At 31.8% G+C, this 16,653-nt stretch overlaps 2 protein-coding genes across 8 annotated transcripts in view; one reads left to right on the plus strand and one right to left on the minus strand.

Moving 5' to 3' along the window:
• On the plus strand, positions 1-10,974 carry LOC135843122 (troponin I-like). 6 transcript variants are annotated; one of them, XM_065360875.1, is made up of 9 exons: positions 1-134; positions 572-618; positions 2,273-2,290; positions 2,464-2,592; positions 3,199-3,322; positions 3,541-3,641; positions 10,353-10,396; positions 10,487-10,628; positions 10,761-10,974. In XM_065360875.1, the coding sequence occupies exons 2-9, from the start codon at positions 604-606 to the stop codon at positions 10,818-10,820; spliced, it is 633 nt and encodes a 210-aa protein (XP_065216947.1). In that variant the 5' UTR covers positions 1-134; positions 572-603; the 3' UTR covers positions 10,821-10,974. The 6 variants fall into 6 exon arrangements, with proteins under 6 accessions (XP_065216947.1, XP_065216948.1, XP_065216946.1 ...); XM_065360876.1 differs by lacking the exon at positions 3,541-3,641 and adding an exon at positions 4,389-4,489; XM_065360874.1 differs by lacking the exon at positions 3,541-3,641 and adding an exon at positions 6,283-6,383.
• Apoltp (Apolipoprotein lipid transfer particle) overlaps positions 10,804-16,653 on the minus strand; it is a 25,929-nt gene continuing 20,079 nt past the window's right edge. For both annotated transcript variants that reach the window (XM_065360870.1, XM_065360869.1), the window contains exons 53-73: positions 16,470-16,651; positions 16,241-16,395; positions 16,040-16,171; positions 15,748-15,961; positions 15,493-15,667; positions 15,221-15,409; positions 15,020-15,129; positions 14,807-14,919; positions 14,624-14,735; positions 14,223-14,352; positions 13,922-14,136; positions 13,697-13,853; positions 13,373-13,623; positions 13,162-13,295; positions 12,873-13,067; positions 12,684-12,805; positions 12,493-12,614; positions 12,183-12,294; positions 11,966-12,097; positions 11,690-11,886; positions 10,804-11,607 (exon numbers count right to left, since the gene is read on the minus strand). In XM_065360870.1, coding sequence (XP_065216942.1) covers positions 11,533-11,607; positions 11,690-11,886; positions 11,966-12,097; positions 12,183-12,294; positions 12,493-12,614; positions 12,684-12,805; positions 12,873-13,067; positions 13,162-13,295; positions 13,373-13,623; positions 13,697-13,853; positions 13,922-14,136; positions 14,223-14,352; positions 14,624-14,735; positions 14,807-14,919; positions 15,020-15,129; positions 15,221-15,409; positions 15,493-15,667; positions 15,748-15,961; positions 16,040-16,171; positions 16,241-16,395; positions 16,470-16,651 — 3,224 coding nt within the window. In that variant the 3' untranslated portion in view covers positions 10,804-11,532. The remainder of the gene's footprint in view (positions 11,608-11,689; positions 11,887-11,965; positions 12,098-12,182; positions 12,295-12,492; positions 12,615-12,683; positions 12,806-12,872; positions 13,068-13,161; positions 13,296-13,372; positions 13,624-13,696; positions 13,854-13,921; positions 14,137-14,222; positions 14,353-14,623; positions 14,736-14,806; positions 14,920-15,019; positions 15,130-15,220; positions 15,410-15,492; positions 15,668-15,747; positions 15,962-16,039; positions 16,172-16,240; positions 16,396-16,469; positions 16,652-16,653) is intronic.

The following is a 16,653-nucleotide window of genomic DNA, read 5'->3' on the forward strand; positions in this document are numbered from 1 at the left end:
GTTCTCAATTTCTATTTTTATCACGTGATCCAACACTTCGCGCTCGTCTTTCTGCCTCAGTCTGTTATACTAAAGTGGAAATATTAGGTGTTTGTGCGTTTTCGCAAATACGTATTATTCAATTTTTTTCTTAGGTATGTGAATTAATATTATTTTTTTGGAATTAATAATGATAAAATGATAGTGATAGATTTTTTTTTAAATTTAAAAATGAACAATTGCATCTGTGCACTTGCCACGTCTTGGAGTGTTCGGCATTCGGCATTCTTTCGACTTTACTTTTCGATTAGAAACCTGATATCTAAAATAATATACAAAAATATTTATTTCTGAAATGTTTTATGCTTATTAGAATCAATTTAGTAAGTCCTCTTCAAATTCTCAAATATTTCATTAATTTTTCCGAAATTGGAGAATTAGGTTGGTGGGTACATTTTTTAATTTTTCTCCGCCTACTTTAGAATGTTCATCTACCTATCTGATTTTATCACATTAATTTTGAAAACCATCTAGTGTGTAAATTGTTCTATATTAACTCTTTTTTTCTTGATTTTTAAAAATTGTTTCATAGGTGTTTTTGTTTTAACAACTTGAACCATCAAAATGGCAGATGACGAGGTAAGGTGAGTATCTTCCTTTTTGGGACATTGTTTTTTAATTCAGAGTTTTAATTTTAGCCAAATTGTAAGTATTTTACATACCTACTTGGAAGTTTCGATTCAATTTTAATTTTTTTTTTTTTTTAGAGGTTTCGCTGTTGTTATTTTTATATTTTAGTAACACAATTACGTTTTGATTTTTTTTCATATTTTTCAAACTACCTACGTGACTTTTCGTTGGATTTGGTTCAATTTATGATTTGAAACTCGATATGATTTGGGCATTCGACAAAATAGTTGACACAATGGAATTTATTTTAATTATGAGGTATGTGTGAACTTTGCTTCAGCTTTTGCATGTCTTTATTTATAAATTAGGATAGGTATAGATATAGAATAGTACATTCGATGTAAATATCACAATTGAAATTTATTTTAGCGAATTATTTATAGATTAAAAAATTCTACTTAATTGAGGAATCACACTTTACGTTTTGAAATGTGTAAAAATGATATCACACAAAATATACATACCACACGAAACCCACATTATTGAAAGTAGTTAGCTATAACATCGTTTTTTTTCTATTTTACATTTTTTTTTTTTTTTTGTATCAATAAGCTAATAATTATTGTAAAGGCTAAGAAAAGATTTGAATTCACTAAAATAAATTAAGGTTCATGTGAATTATTGGCGCTGAACATACGAGGAATTATAGACTGATCCTCGTACACATAGTACAAATCGTAGTAAGATGTAAATTTTTTAGTAGTTTCTTCTCAGCTTTGCTACCTGCTTTTTATAATGTCTTCATATTGCTGGCTTTTTTGAGTCGTGTGACTTATGCTTTAAGCAGGTTGTGTTGAATAATTGAATAATTGTGTGTTTTTTTTTTTTTTTAAATAAGGGGTTGAAGTGAAAAATATTTTGAGTTGGTAGGATTTCATGGGGTTGGGGGGGGGGGGTTAAAAAATTAGGAAATGAGTTGAACGAGGAGAAACAGTTATTTGGAAAATATATCAGTGTATCTCCTTTCGTTTCAGAAGCAATAATGAAGAAGTGAAAGAAATCGAAAAAATGTGAATTGAATGATAAAAGAGAAAACTATTTTTATATCCCTAAGTATATAGATCCGATCAAAATTCAGTCGAAATGAAAATATTTTTAAAGCTTCGAGTTCTCATTTAAAAAATTAATTTGCTTTATGTTGGCATGGAAAAAAATTCTCTAGTTGCTTTATTGACATAAGCTTCGTGTTTCTGGTGACGTTTTTGGATGTTTGTGTGAAACTATGCTTCTGTTTTTTTTTTACTTTTTCAAGAGCCAGTCTCACTATACCTACCATGTGATTTATAAACTCATATATTTCAAAGATAAACACCATTTTAACACACAGTATCAACCTACAATTCAAACATCTATATCTTCTACCGTACATCTACATACTGCATAATGCATAAATGTCTCTAAAAATTAATATCTTAAATGTTCACTATCGATAATTTCATTTTAAATCTCATCTCTACTTTTCATCTAAGTACCTATTTTATACTACTTTTCTGTTTCTATATGTTTTTTCTTCTATTTTAAATCTATGTTTAACCAATCGCTATTAATGAGCAGATTTTTCAAATGAGAATTTTCTAATGGTCTTTGTATTTTTTTTTTGCAGAGGAAAAGGATCGAAGAGGCACGTAAGATGGCGAAAAGCCACTACCTATTTTCTGTACTTAATCCAATCGCTTGAAAAATAATCAAGATCAATTTGGAGTTGGATTTTGAAACTCAAAATTCAATAACAGAGTCAATAGGTAAATATTTTGCAAAGAGTGAAAAAATTATCGGGGTTTTGAATGATTTCAGGCAAAGAGGGCCAAACAGGCCGATATCGACAGGAAGAGGGCCGAAGTCAGGAAGCGTATGGAAGAAGCTTCCAAAGCCAAGAAGGCCAAGAAAGGTTTCATGACACCTGACAGAAAGAAGAAATTACGTGTAAGTGTTACCTTACCTACCTTTCAAGGAGAGGGAGATGAGGGGTCGGAGGAGACATATAGAAAAAATATTGTGGACGTGTCGAGAAATTTTAAATCTTCGTCTCTCTACTAAAAATGAAATATGTAGTTATTATAATTTTTTAAACTCAAAATCGAAATATTTTAAATTTTTTCTGCTTGAACCTGCATTTTTCCCATTTTTCCCCTTCATTTCTACAGGAAAAAAGTCATTGATTTTAAATCATTGAAAAAATTCTATCTGCTGCACGAAAAATTGAATAAGCAAATTTGTGATTGATTAAAATGAGTGCAATGAAAAAATTTGCCATGAACTGAAAAATTCCAAAATCTGCTCATTCGTAAAAAAACAAAAAAAAACGAGACCCCCCCTCCATGGTCAAAATTTCTTTACAAGAAACATTGCGAAATTTGGTTTTGATCAAAATTTTGTTCTGAGTCGTAGCTACTCAAAATAGAGAAGAATTCAGAATTGATTCATTTTTTAAAGAAACGAATTAGGCCTCACACTTGTGTGCTACTTATTCTAAGGAAAACCCAACATCGCCCCATGAAATTTTTCTCAACTTTATTCAACTTTTTACAGTTGTTATTGAGAAAAAAAGCCGCTGAAGAATTGAAGAAAGAACAGGAAAGAAAAGCTGCCGAAAGAAGACGTATCATCGAAGAACGTTGCGGCAAGCCGAAGATCATTGATGACGTAAACGAAGGTAGGCTTATTCATTTCATTTTCCAGTTAACCTGGAAAGTTTTTTTTTAGCCCTAATGATTTAAAAAAATATTTTCTCCATACTCTATAGCATTTTAGTTCAATTTATTATGTACATGTTTTGTTGTATACGATGATTTTTCTTTCGAAAATGAAAGCAAAAAGCAACGTACCTATTTATTGATACCTATACCTTACTGATTTGTTAATTTACACCAGAATCATTGAAAAGGACTATTAATGACTATTATCAGAGGATTAATAAACTAGAAGAAGATAAATTCGATCTTGAATATGTTTGTAAGAGGAAAGACGTAGAGGTTAGCATGGTGCTAAATGTTACATTAATGTGACTGTATGTTTTGCCTTTCACCAAAATTTGGGAATAAATGACGAATCTCGAGAAGAAATCAGCTGAGCTTTGTTTGTTGAGGTGTCTTTCTTTGTGCTGGGCTGTGGCTGATTTCTTCATCGGTTTTCAATAATTAAATGTTAACATTGGTGTTACTTGTTCGTCCAATATAATATCACTATTAAACATGAAGTTGTCAAATTGTAATAATAATCGTCCCTATGGTCAGTTTTCTTGTTTCTTATACACAGGACGCGCTTTTACCTCAAAAATAAACTCACTACGTGAGAAGTTTTCCATTCGAATTTGTATGGGATTGTGGACATTTTTTGCAAAAATTGTTTTTCGAACATCTCATTTGAGGTATCAGCGCGTTCTAAGTATAGGTTTCCACTGAATCCACAGCTTTTTAATGTTTTTTTTTGTGTTTCACACAGTTTGAAATTTAAAACTGAAATTTACCTAATGTTCATGGGTTATGTTATTTACTTATGATATTCAACAAGGTATTTTCTTATACACCTCGAAGTGACTACACATGAGTATAATTTTTTTAAGGTGCTACCTGGGTTCCTTAGGTTACCTTATATGTACTTCCTTCATGAGGTATACTTACTTGTACTAATGTACTTACCAAATATGTTGGTAATAAAGGCGATGATATTGTTATAATGATAATGATTTAACACCAAAAATGTATAATACTTTTCTATAGAAAAGTTGAAGGAAATCTGCCAAGAATATCACAAACGCATCTCTCAATTGGAAGCATCAAAACTTGATGTTGAGTTCGAGGTTCAAAAAAAGGAGTTTGAGGTGCGAAGTGACTTTAACATCATAAGCTTTTGTGACAAAATGTTGTCACACGTAGCATCACCCGATCTTATCATTAGTTAGCCTATACCTATCATTACATCACATAGCTAGGTATATGAGTTGAACTTTTACTAACCCAAAAACGCAACCAAAATACAAATTTACACCAACTAGGTACTATATTGGCTGTGTTGAACTTCATTAACTCCTTACACATATAAGATTATAAGTGTTCAGGATTTATAGGATGTTGTATACCTACTTGCAAAAAGGTCGAAATCACTGGTTATACAAATATTTAGGTACCTACTACATACATTATTAGCAGTACTGATAATCAACCACTTTTAACGTCGCTTTAATACTTCTTTTTTCAATTTTATTCACATTTAGAGATGAGTGTTGATAGTTAGATCCACTGATGTTTTACATATTTTGCAGTTAACGATTGCTATGAAAGCTTTAGCTGAATAATTTCTTCTGTAGTGTTATCCCTGTGAATTTTCTCTCCCAAATTGAGGGGAATATTGGCGAGGTGTGTTGAAGTTTTGAGAACAAGTAGAGAACATTGAGAAAGCTGAATTAATTATGACCAAATTGGGGGGGGGCGATCACTATCAATTTTTAAATTCGTAGCCTTATTTCTCTATTATTGAGATGCATAATTAATTATACATATTTCTTTCCACCTCTTTTTTTGGCATCATGAAAAACTGTTTTTTTTTTACATTTTCATTTTGAGACTACATTGGGGTGCCTGTGGCAAGTATTGGGAGAGTCAAATTCGGATTCAACACTTTCAAAACTCTAAATTGTGGTGTCTATAGGGGTTGGAGTGTCAAATCAGTACCTACCTACCTACCTACCTTTTCTATAAATACTTCATCACACATTCACTGCGCTGATTTATTACCTAATTGACTCTTATAAAATCAGAGAAATTGATTTCTCTGTAAACACAGCATTGCTTTTATTTTACTAACGCTTATTGGCTTGAAATTTTATAGCAGACTTGGCGGAAATACCTATTAACAGAATTATGGAGCAGGATGTATAAGCTAGAAGGAGAGAAATTCAATTATTAAGAAGGTGAATTCAATATGAAAGCTTATGAGGTAATTGTTTTAAGATAAATACGTGTACTTTTACCTCAACATACCCCAAACCTGTTCTCTTCTCTCCTTTACCCTTGATATGTACTTGACCTATTAAGCTGAGCTTTTTACTAACCAAACTGTAAATATAATATTTCAATACACAATGTAGGTAAATATGAGAATTATTACAGCCTGAAAAATATGAAACAAATTCTGTAAATTTTCTCCATTTAGGTATGATTGAGTTTATAATACCTACTTTGTATTTGAAATGCTCTGAATGTCCATTTGATAGATGATTAATTGGCAATTAAGTCCTATATTGGTACTTACCTAATGAGATCACTGTGTTGTTTGGCATAGGCTATACTTCTCTCTAGTACCTACTCATTTCCCCCCTATTTTGATACATTAGTAACTTACCTACACACTAGTACTTTGCTATAGCAATACTTATATGGGTAATATGGGTATTCTTTCTTTTTCTTTTTAGCCAAATTTTTGTTATTTTTCTTTTGCATGATTTCATTGTAGCTAATCGTATTTTGAATTATTATAAGTATTTGTACGCTATTTACATACCTATACCTATATATTGTACCACACACCATATCTTTTTCATTTTTCCCAAAATTGTTTTTGTATTTTGGGCACACATAGAAAATTATTAGCATATTGCTATTTATTCTGTACTAGAGCAACTCAAGTCAATCATCAAGCAGTATTATGAACGCATACAAAAGTGTGAGAGTCAAAAATGGGACCTGGAATATGAGGTCCGAAAACGTGATATTGAGGTAAATTACTACTTGCTTTCAAAATTTAAGGAATTTTCATTTAACGCCGAAGTGGTTTTTTTTATTGATAACAAAAGGCAAATCGTAGTTGTAATTGATAAGTAGATGTATAGCCTGGACTGTATCAATGATTTCATGTCCAAGAAGGACTGATTTAAGAAGTGGGGAATTAGTTTGGGAGTGTTTTTGTGAGAAAGTGGGGAGGCACTCTAATTTGTCATTAATCTTTGATGCCAATGCTGTTATTATATGTAGGTACTTACTAAAGTAAAAATATTATTGTAGATTTAACAACATAGTAGTGTTATTGTTTGGAATATCTGGTAAATTAATTGATTGAAAACACTGTGGTACCAGCAGTAGAACGTTTTGCAAATAACAAATAATTTGTACAGTTTAAAAAATTATCCTGTAAATCTTATAGCTGCAAAAGAGGAATGGATACCTTTGAGTTTGATTGTAATTAGTGACTAGAACTTCTGCACTTGTGAATGCTTAGTAGATGTTTTGTTAAAAGTGGTTGCATATCTGGTTAAGTTGTTCTTCTTTACTCTAAAAATAGGAAGAAGGAGGGTAAAAATTCCATTTGTAGGTGCACTGAATATTATATTAGTGTGATAACTTGTGTAGGGTACTTAATAATACTATCTTCAGCTTTGGTTGGAGACTTATTGTAGGAGTCTTGGAGAATTCTGGCTTTCAATTCTGTTTTTTAAATAAAATTTCAGCTGGTTGAAACAGTGAGCTGGTAGGCTCCTCTAATGAAAAGATTTCCTGCAGAAAATGTATGTAAATTGTAATGTAAAATTTTAAGCACCCATGTTCATTTAATCGGTATTTATATTCAGTACTTGGCATATTTACCTACTAGTCAGGTCTCAATTGGTCATCCGCTCGCTAATTCTGTCGAAAGCAATTTTATGACTGATTATTGTTCTATAGGTCAATACGAAAAAATTTAGCCCAGATGCCCTTTTTTTACCCTCCCCCTTTTCCGAGGGTCCACCCCCCTAACTTGAAAATCCGTCTATCTCTTCACCTATTGGTCGTACGAAAAAAAAGTTTGGATGAAAATTGTTCCTTAACATCTCCTCTACAACGTGGTCATCTTCAATTTCTGTTTGGAACAACCGTTGAGCTTAAAAGCTCAAAAAAGCGCTCTCAAAATCCGTTTTTTTTGATTTTCCGCCGAAATTTACAGGTATACATTGAGAAATATAATAACAAAAAGTGTTTAGAATTAAATTTACTTTCAAATGACCCGTATCACAACCAATTTTCTCACCTCCCCCTCGATTCCATAGGACCCACCCCCCTCCCAAAATTCCAATATTTGATTTCAGGGACAATTGAATATAACTTTGATAAAAATTGTTTGTTTTCATTCAATAATACTGAAATACTCAGTTTTTGATTAGTATAAGACATAAAAATAGTCAAAACTGTAGGCTTGTTCTGTGAAAATGAAAAGTTGATTAGCAAATTACATACATGTAAATAATATTAGGAAAGAAGTGGTCAATCGGTAGGTTTCAAAACATGGAGTAAAGTTCAATTACATACAATAGGCAGATACGTATCAACACCTAGATAACAAACATTTCATTTCCAGTCATTTTTTCATTTTACTTATATGTACGTTGCAGTGTTTAGCACATTTTCCTTTCCATCATTCAAAAAATTACTGGAGAAAATTTCAGTCTTATGATATGAATCTGCACAAATAAATTTTAAAAATTTTCATAAAAATCGATCGAAGTTTCCATCATAATATCTGTTCATTTTTACAGAACAATCCTACATATAATATTATGTACTCGTATGTAGTTTCGACTATTTTTATGCCTTACACAAATCAAAACCTGTGCATTTCAGCATTATTGAATGAAAACACAGATAGGTGCAACGATTACGATTATAATCGATTAATAATCATCGATTATTTACAATCGTCCATAATTGATTAATCAGATCTTTGCATAATTTTTGAATTAATTTATATGTTTTGGTTTTATGTACATAATTTGTTATGTGCAGTTTCATATTTTCTTTTTCACTTCAACCCTTTCATTAGAATGACTTTTTCATTGAAAATTGGAATGAAAAACTGTTCACATAATGGTTCTTTCTGAGAAGATGATGGTGATGATTGACGTCACTCAATTCTATTCGATCACCGAACAGCAGATTTTTTGGCCGATCAATCGGTTATATCCTATTACTTGGGACGAAATACTCGATGTAGCATCGATTATAATCGTTGCTTCTCTGAATGCAGGCATTTAACTGAGAAAGGCGAAATTCAGTTTATACCTCGATTTCAACCTTTCTAGAAGTAGGTACAGATCAATTCGTTATTTGTGATAAAAACTATGATCGAATTTGATGCAAATTTTTCAATTTTTTTATGCAAATTTACACCCTGAGACCAAAATTTTCTCCAGTGATTACTTTTGAATGAACAGAAAATGTGTTAAACACTGCCATATAAAATGAAGAAATGATTTTAAAAAGTCTTTTAAAAAAATTGCTTTTGAAAACATGTGACTGAATCGAATTACATTTTGTCCCTATTTATTTTGGTATACTTACCTACTTACCTATCTTTTAGAAAACCAGAGTCCAAAAATTGCTGGAAGATCAAAAATAGTTCGAAATCATGACTAATCGACTCGAAATATCTAGAGTAGAGTACAATTAAATTTTAACTTTCTCTGGTTAATCTTATGAAACTTACGATATTTTTTCAAAGAGAACGAGCCAAATTTGAAATTTTGAAAATTCACCGAAAATCGAGAAAAGAACAGGCATGTAAATGAGAACGGTGAGATTCAGTTTATACCCTATTTTCAACCTTTCGAGTAAAAAAATGTAATTTTGTAGCGGGGAAAAATTCAAAATTGAGTAGTGGATATGGCAATAGGGAGGATTGGCCACTTCTTTTCGACTATTTTCATGTCTTATACTAATCAAAAACTGAGTATTTCAGCATTATTGAATGAAAACAAACAATTTTTATCAAAGTTATATTCAATTGTCCCTGAAATCAAATATTGGAATTTTGGGAGGGGGGTGGGTCCTATGGAATCGAGGGGGAGGTGAGAAAATTGGTTGTGATACGGGTCATTTGAAAGTAAATTTAATTCTAAACACTTTTTGTTATTATATTTCTCAATGTATACCTGTAAATTTCGGCGGAAAATCAAAAAAAACGGATTTTGAGAGCGCTTTTTTGAGCTTTTAAGCTCAACGGTTGTTCCAAACAGAAATCGAAGATGACCACGTTGTAGAGGAGATGTTAAGGAACAATTTTCATTCAAACTTTTTTTTCGTACGACCAATAGGTGAAGAGATAGACGGATTTTCAAGTTAGGGGGGTGGACCCTCGGAAAAGGGGGAGGGTAAAAAAAGGGCATCTGGGCTAAATTTTTTCGTATTGACCTATAGAACAATAATCAGTCATAAAATTGCTTTCGACAGAATACGCGAGCGGACGTCATTTTTTGTCAAATTGAGACCTGACTATACCTACATTGTAGGCATAAATTATTATATTTTGTGTGTACCTATACTATAGTAATTCACTGAGTACTATCCAAATTGACTGTACCTTTTTTATATAATTTATATTAGGTAGGTACCTACCTATGAATATTGATCTAATCCTATTAAAAATTTGACATGTGATACCTTTCCTTATCAGTGCACCTCTTTAGTTAAGTCACATTGGTTGATATGTCTCAAAATTCTTTATTCAAATTGTAAATTATTTTTTAGTTCATAACATCACCCACTAACTTCTTATATGTTCTTTGTTGCTTATGCAACTGCATTTCATCCCCACCTGCTTCTATGCTTGGAGCCATTTTTGTCAATTACCTTGTACTAGTATTTTTTTAAAAATTCACAATAAAGCAAATATTGGCTGATTTTGTTTTATGCCCTAATATGTGATTTTTGTTTCAATAGATCACAGACTTGAACAGCCAAGTTAATGACTTGAGAGGAAAATTGTAAGTATTAAGATATGTTTAGTGAATTTTTCAATTGATGAGCCAAATTCATATTTTAATCTGATTCAATTTCTTTTTTTTTTTTTACAGCATAAAACCAACCTTGAAAAAAGTTTCCAAGTATGAAAACAAATTTGCAAAATTGCAAAAGAAAGCTGCAGAATTTAATTTCCGTAATCAATTAAAAGTTGTGAAAAAGAAAGAATTCACCTTAGAAGAGGAAGAAAAAGAAGTAAATTTTGTGTACATACATATACATTTATGGGGGAAGTTTGAGTGTGTGTGTGTGGGGGAGAATATCAATAAAATTGTTGGTACCTATATAAAATCACCTATTAATCATTTATTGCATTTTCTTTTGCAGAAAAAACCAGATTGGTCGAAAAAAGGAGCTGGAAAAGAAGAAGTGGAAGTTGATGCATAAATTTAATTGCATGCTGATAAATTATTTAACCTCAAGTACACTTTTTATTTTACCAGCTTACATTGTTTATAATTCAAGAACCAAAATTTCATTATGTAACAGTAAATAAATTAAATCGTAAGTGTGTAATAATAAAACATTTTTCCAAAATGTGCGAACTTGCAGTTTTTTTCTCTCTTGATACCAGTAAATTTCAAAGTTTGAACATTTCTGAATCACCCCTTCCACCCTTTTGGAAGGAGTCATTAAATTGTCAGCATAAGAAACAAAGATTTTGTGATGGGAGGAGAATCCATTTTTTAGAATTTTTCTAGTCAAAAGTAACCTATCATGGTCTTTTTTATTCATACTGGATACCAACTGCAATAATAAAAGTTCAAGTTTTTCAATTTTTCAACTCAATTAAGTGTTTTTATGTAGTATCAAGTGAAAAATACTCTCAAATTTATTTGAATAGCAACTGATTTCACCATCTTATGTAGGTAATAAGGAAAAACATTTTTGAAAATCCCAAAAAAATTGACAAATTGGTTTTTGCAGCTGAAATAGTTGGTAAAGAGGATAATGGAAAATCTGTTTTTAAAAAATTCATCCCTTTAGAAACCAAAGCTGCGGCGCTGCGCATCTCATATGGCATCTCAGTTGGAATATAAACTTACGTAATAAATACTTATCGAAATAATTTTTAAAAATCTTAAAATAGAATCACAGATCAGTCAAACTCATCACGTGTCAACGATGTATCAGATGAAAGAACAGATTCCAAATCAGCCTCGTCTTCAACTCCCTGCGTATAAATGTAGCATTTTTATCAATGTGAAAATTTAAATAATTTTGTAAGTTATTTGATGGTTTAATGGGCTACTTACGAAATCAAAATTGACTGTGGATGGGTACGAGCAAGACAAACATTCGAAATAAGGAACACCATTGTTATCTGAATGACATTCGCATTCTTGACATTCGTTTGGCTTCATGGTTTGTACCACTCGTTTGGAAAATACTGTTGCAAATTTTCTCATCATACTAGTATTCTCAGATAGGTATTTGGCAGCAAACAAGGTTCCTGGATAGATATACCAAAGTTTGAGTGTCTTTGAAAGAAGGACTTAATTTTAAAAATTGTAACTGACGAGTATTCCTACCATTAGATTCCAAAGCTAATGGAATACAGTATCCCAGTAATGATTTGGTCAATTTTATTGACTTCCTCATCTCATGATCACCTCTAAAACTCTTGTGATCTTCTTTGGTATAAGCTGTGAATCCATCCAAACCTGAAAATAACATTCATTTGTAAGCATCATTTAAGTAGATAGGTAATAATCTTATGCATGAGTGTTTCAAACAAATTTTACTTACCAAATAATACTTTTCCTGCATCTCTTTTCTCAGATGGGAAAGTCTCATTCATTAGGATGTGTAATATGATTGATCTCTCTATCATTGCATGATGTAATACTGAGTAATCCAACTGCACATAGATAATAATATGTTCAAATATAATGTATGGGTCAAAATTTCAAATTTTTCAATGAATTAAATTTTAATTTTCAAAAAAACTGCTGAGATTCAAAAAAAGAGAATTTAACTCTCCCAATTGGACTTTTTGTCTTTAGAAAAATTTTTCTGATTGCTGAAATACCTTTCTTGTGAGAAAATGCATACTTACCACCATATTTGCAGGATCGCAATTCGAACAAGGAATTAATATGAATGTTTTTGATACTCCTATTCTAAATGATAACTTGGAAGCGAAACGAATCGCAGCAAAAATATCCGAATTGCCATTTCCTGTAATTAAAATCATTCTAATTCCAATGTCTGGCTTCAAACAAACCTATGTAATCAATCTTCCCATACCTATATTAATATTCTCAAAATATTTCGGAAATGTGCTATTATTAGCGAACACTTTATCATTTAGGATTATACTATGGGCACCATCGTGCACTCCATCTCCTCCAAATACAACCAGAGCGTACCTAAAATCTCAAAATGAATTATTTTTTCATTGAATAAACCTCTTAGTGGGTTGTAAACAGCACATACTGATTATTCGTATAACGGTTGCTGACTGCTTCTTTATTCAAAGTACTTATGAGGTGTTGGATATTTTTCTTCGCTAATAAGTCTTTGTTGCAGGGTTTAGCTTCCACTATGAATACTATATCGCTAGATTGTGGCACTTTTTTCCCATCTAGATGTACGAAGTCGCCTTCGTGGATCTTTTTTTCAGCGTCACAACTGCAAATTGTACCAAGAATTTCATTAATGATCAACAATTCATTTTTTCAACCCCTTATGAATATATGTATTAGGTGTATGAGGTTGGGCTTACTTCACACAATATGGTGGAATTCGTATAGGTACTGAATTCATTTTACAAGACTGGATATAAGCCATTGCCGCAGCGCATACTTTATAATCTTCTAAATGAAGTGTGCAAATATCATAAAATGGTATCGGGTTCACCTGAAGAGATGTAAAAATGGTACAATACAATTTAATTCTCATTTTCCCAAGGTTAATTTGCATTTTTAAATTATTACCTCGCTGAAACAGGCTTCAAAAGGTGAAGTTGTGTTGGTGAAGAGCGAAGCACATTTTTCATTGACACCATTATCCAATGGAGACAGCATACTGGAATTGATTGCGGGGCATGTTCGACTTTGTGACGATAAAGACCATAAATACCATTCCGGGTCTTGGTTAATCGCATGTTTGTTGTAAATTGTGACGTCGTCGCTAGGTTCGTTGTTCATTGTACCCAATAAACCGGATGTTTTGCCGAAAAACCAACCTGGAGTTGTGCGCCAGGAGTAATTATTTGATCTTGAATTTAGCACATACGTATTATGATCTTCAAAACTTACCCGATAAATGAACCATACAAATGTTGTAGTACATGTTGCATTCCAATGTGATTCCTTTTTTATTCTTGACTGTGATGATATTGTGATCGAAGTAAATATACGTCTGGTTAAGTTGCAGAGGATACGATGTGGCTTTTCGAGAATCCAAAGTAATACTCTGAAAAATTTTAGATTCTTTTTAAAAGTTCTCCCAAGAGTTTGTTGTCTACTTTAAAAGTCACTTACAGCAGGAGAGAAATTAATTGTGATGGTTTCCCCTTCAGTCAACAATGAGATGCTTTCGTATGCAAAAGAATGTTCACGATTACCGTTAAGGACTAGAGAAAACTCATCGTCTATGAAATCGTGAGATAACAAGTATTGACAACTGTTACCATAAAATGGCACATGTCTCGAATCAAACGTGATATAATTATTCAATCCGACTAAAATAGCGTAACCTGAAAAAAAAAAGGTAGAGTTGAGTAGATGCTTATAAATGACCATTTACTGGTTGAGCTGCATCGTAAATCTAAAATTCAAGTACCTTTGAATGGAGGAAACCAAGAATCTGGATCAAGTAACGAAATCGCAGTGTTGAAGATGGACCAGAATTTCAGTTTTGATTTCGAAATATAGGATTGAACTTTTTTGAGGAATTTGTATTCTTCTATTTCCTGTGAAAATGAATTGAGTGAGTTGAATTTCCCATTGTAACTCGAACCAAAAATGAAATTGAGTCCTAAACGAGTGTGCTCAAATATTTTCATGAGGTAAAAACAAAAAAAAAACTTGTTCTAAGGATTGAGTAAAGTCGAACAACTTAACTCCATTTTCGATCCGTAGATAAAATAAATATTCGATTTGATATTATTGAATAGGTCTGTTGAATTTTATAAAAGGTCTCAAAAGAGTGTTTTAAAATTTTAAAAAGTCTCATCTTTTTACCTCATATATTGGAGTTTCATTGAATGCGTGCCAAGGAAATGGTAATTTTTGTTCCAGTTTGATTATACCACTTTCAGGATCGAATAAGAATTTGGTTTTAGGTTTGTGAACCCTGTGAAATAAATTTTATTAATTTTCTGATGATATTTTCGAGGTGTATGGTGTATATTAAGAATGACCTACTTCATTTCGTTTTCAAGAGCTGTATTCGAATTTTCTTGGAATTGTCTGTATATAAATGGAATTAATTTTTGGATACCTGAGGTCACGTCAAAGTATTCATAAATCCAAATCGCCTGAAAATTAAAAACAAGTAGATTAGGTACCCATTTTATTACTTTCGTTAATTTAAAAAATAAAAACTGTTCGATATTAACTCCAAGATTTTCTGAATACCTGATTATACATAATTTTCACGTTATCCACTGTGTAGGCTATCAATTGAAGTTTATAAAGTTGTTTAATTTCCTCCCAAATCTCATTACCGATTGATTTAAGTTCATCTCCTGAAAACACCAAACAAAAAGTGATTCTTGATGGTAAATTTTTCAAAAAAAAATTTACTTTAAATTTATTCTATCTTGAGTAGGTACTTACGGAAAGGTATTTGAGAAAAGTAATATTCGTACACTGCGTCGAACATCACACCAACATATTTTTTCACATTAGTAATGAAGTCATTTTTGGAAAAATCTTTATAAATACTATCCAATTTTTGAGTCAAATTAGTGCTTTTCAAAATATAAGGAGAGTTCATAAAATCGTCCTTTCTCGCGTAAATGAAATCTGCAATGAAAAAATTGAAATTGAAAATGAATCAACTTTCAGTCTTGGGAAAATTATGTATTTTGTAGCTGTTGAAATCTTACCAACGAGTTTTCTAGTGCTCGACCAAAAAGTGGAATCGATGTGGTGGATAATTTCAATGAAGGTGGGCTCAAAAATTAATAAAATTTTACTCCAGTAATGCGTTAATACTGATATTAGCTCATTTATTACGCTCTCTGTGCTCGAAACGAACGATATGTGAAGGTCTTTGACGAACTGTGAAACATACGAAAAATTACACGAACTGATACGTATCTTACTTGAGGATTAAAATTTAATGAAAGGGTTGTTTTTACATTGTCGAATTTTTCAGTCGCTTTTCTAATGAATTTTGCTATGTAAATTTCAGCTTTTCCTTCTACTAATTCGTCCAAGACGTTCATTAATTCTTCGTAGAATTCTTTCACCGTATTTACAAACCAGATTAGAGATTTTCTTATTGTTTCGCCGGTTTCTCCCATCGATTCCCAAACTTCGCTCACAATTTTTGGTAGAGCGCCTATTTTATCTCTATCCAAAAAAAAAAATTATGGGCAAATATTGAATTTTGAAAAAAATATTCACATGAGTGATTAAATTTCTACTCACATTATGGATACTTCTTGGCTAAGCATGGTGTACAGTTGATGGATATCTTTTAAAAAGAACTCATTAGCGTGATAAGATTCATTGAGCAAGGTTTTGAAATAATTTATGTTCTCCTGAATTGTCTTTATATTGCTGCAAAATATGATTGGAATTAATATCAATCTTCAAGTCCGAGGGGTTCAAAAAGTACGTGTTTAGTACTTGAAATCTTCGATGAACTCCTGCATTTCAGGTTTTGCATCATGCCAAACATCCAAGACCGTATCGGTAGCCTCAGATCTCAAAAACTGGGTCCAAAATTCTATGGATTCTTGAGCAGATGTCCATAAATACGATATGCTGTTTCGAACTGTTCGCTGTTGAATTCAAATATGTAATTATTTAATTGCTTAAAACCTCACTTAAATTGTATTTTCTGCACTAAACGTACCAGCAGATTGTAACCCATATCAGTCCTCCATAATAAAGCTGAAGATAGGAATCTGGAATGATTCAAGGCTAAATAGAACGATAGCTGAGGGAAATTAAAGTCATTGTAGGATCTCCAAATGTTAAACTTTGCTTCTCTGTTTTCTGGCACGTTGCCCTCAATTTTTAAATAATCTGTTGCGTCT

This window comes from Planococcus citri, chromosome 4 (assembly GCF_950023065.1).
Source record: "Planococcus citri chromosome 4, ihPlaCitr1.1, whole genome shotgun sequence".
Classification (NCBI taxonomy): domain Eukaryota; kingdom Metazoa; phylum Arthropoda; class Insecta; order Hemiptera; family Pseudococcidae; genus Planococcus; species Planococcus citri.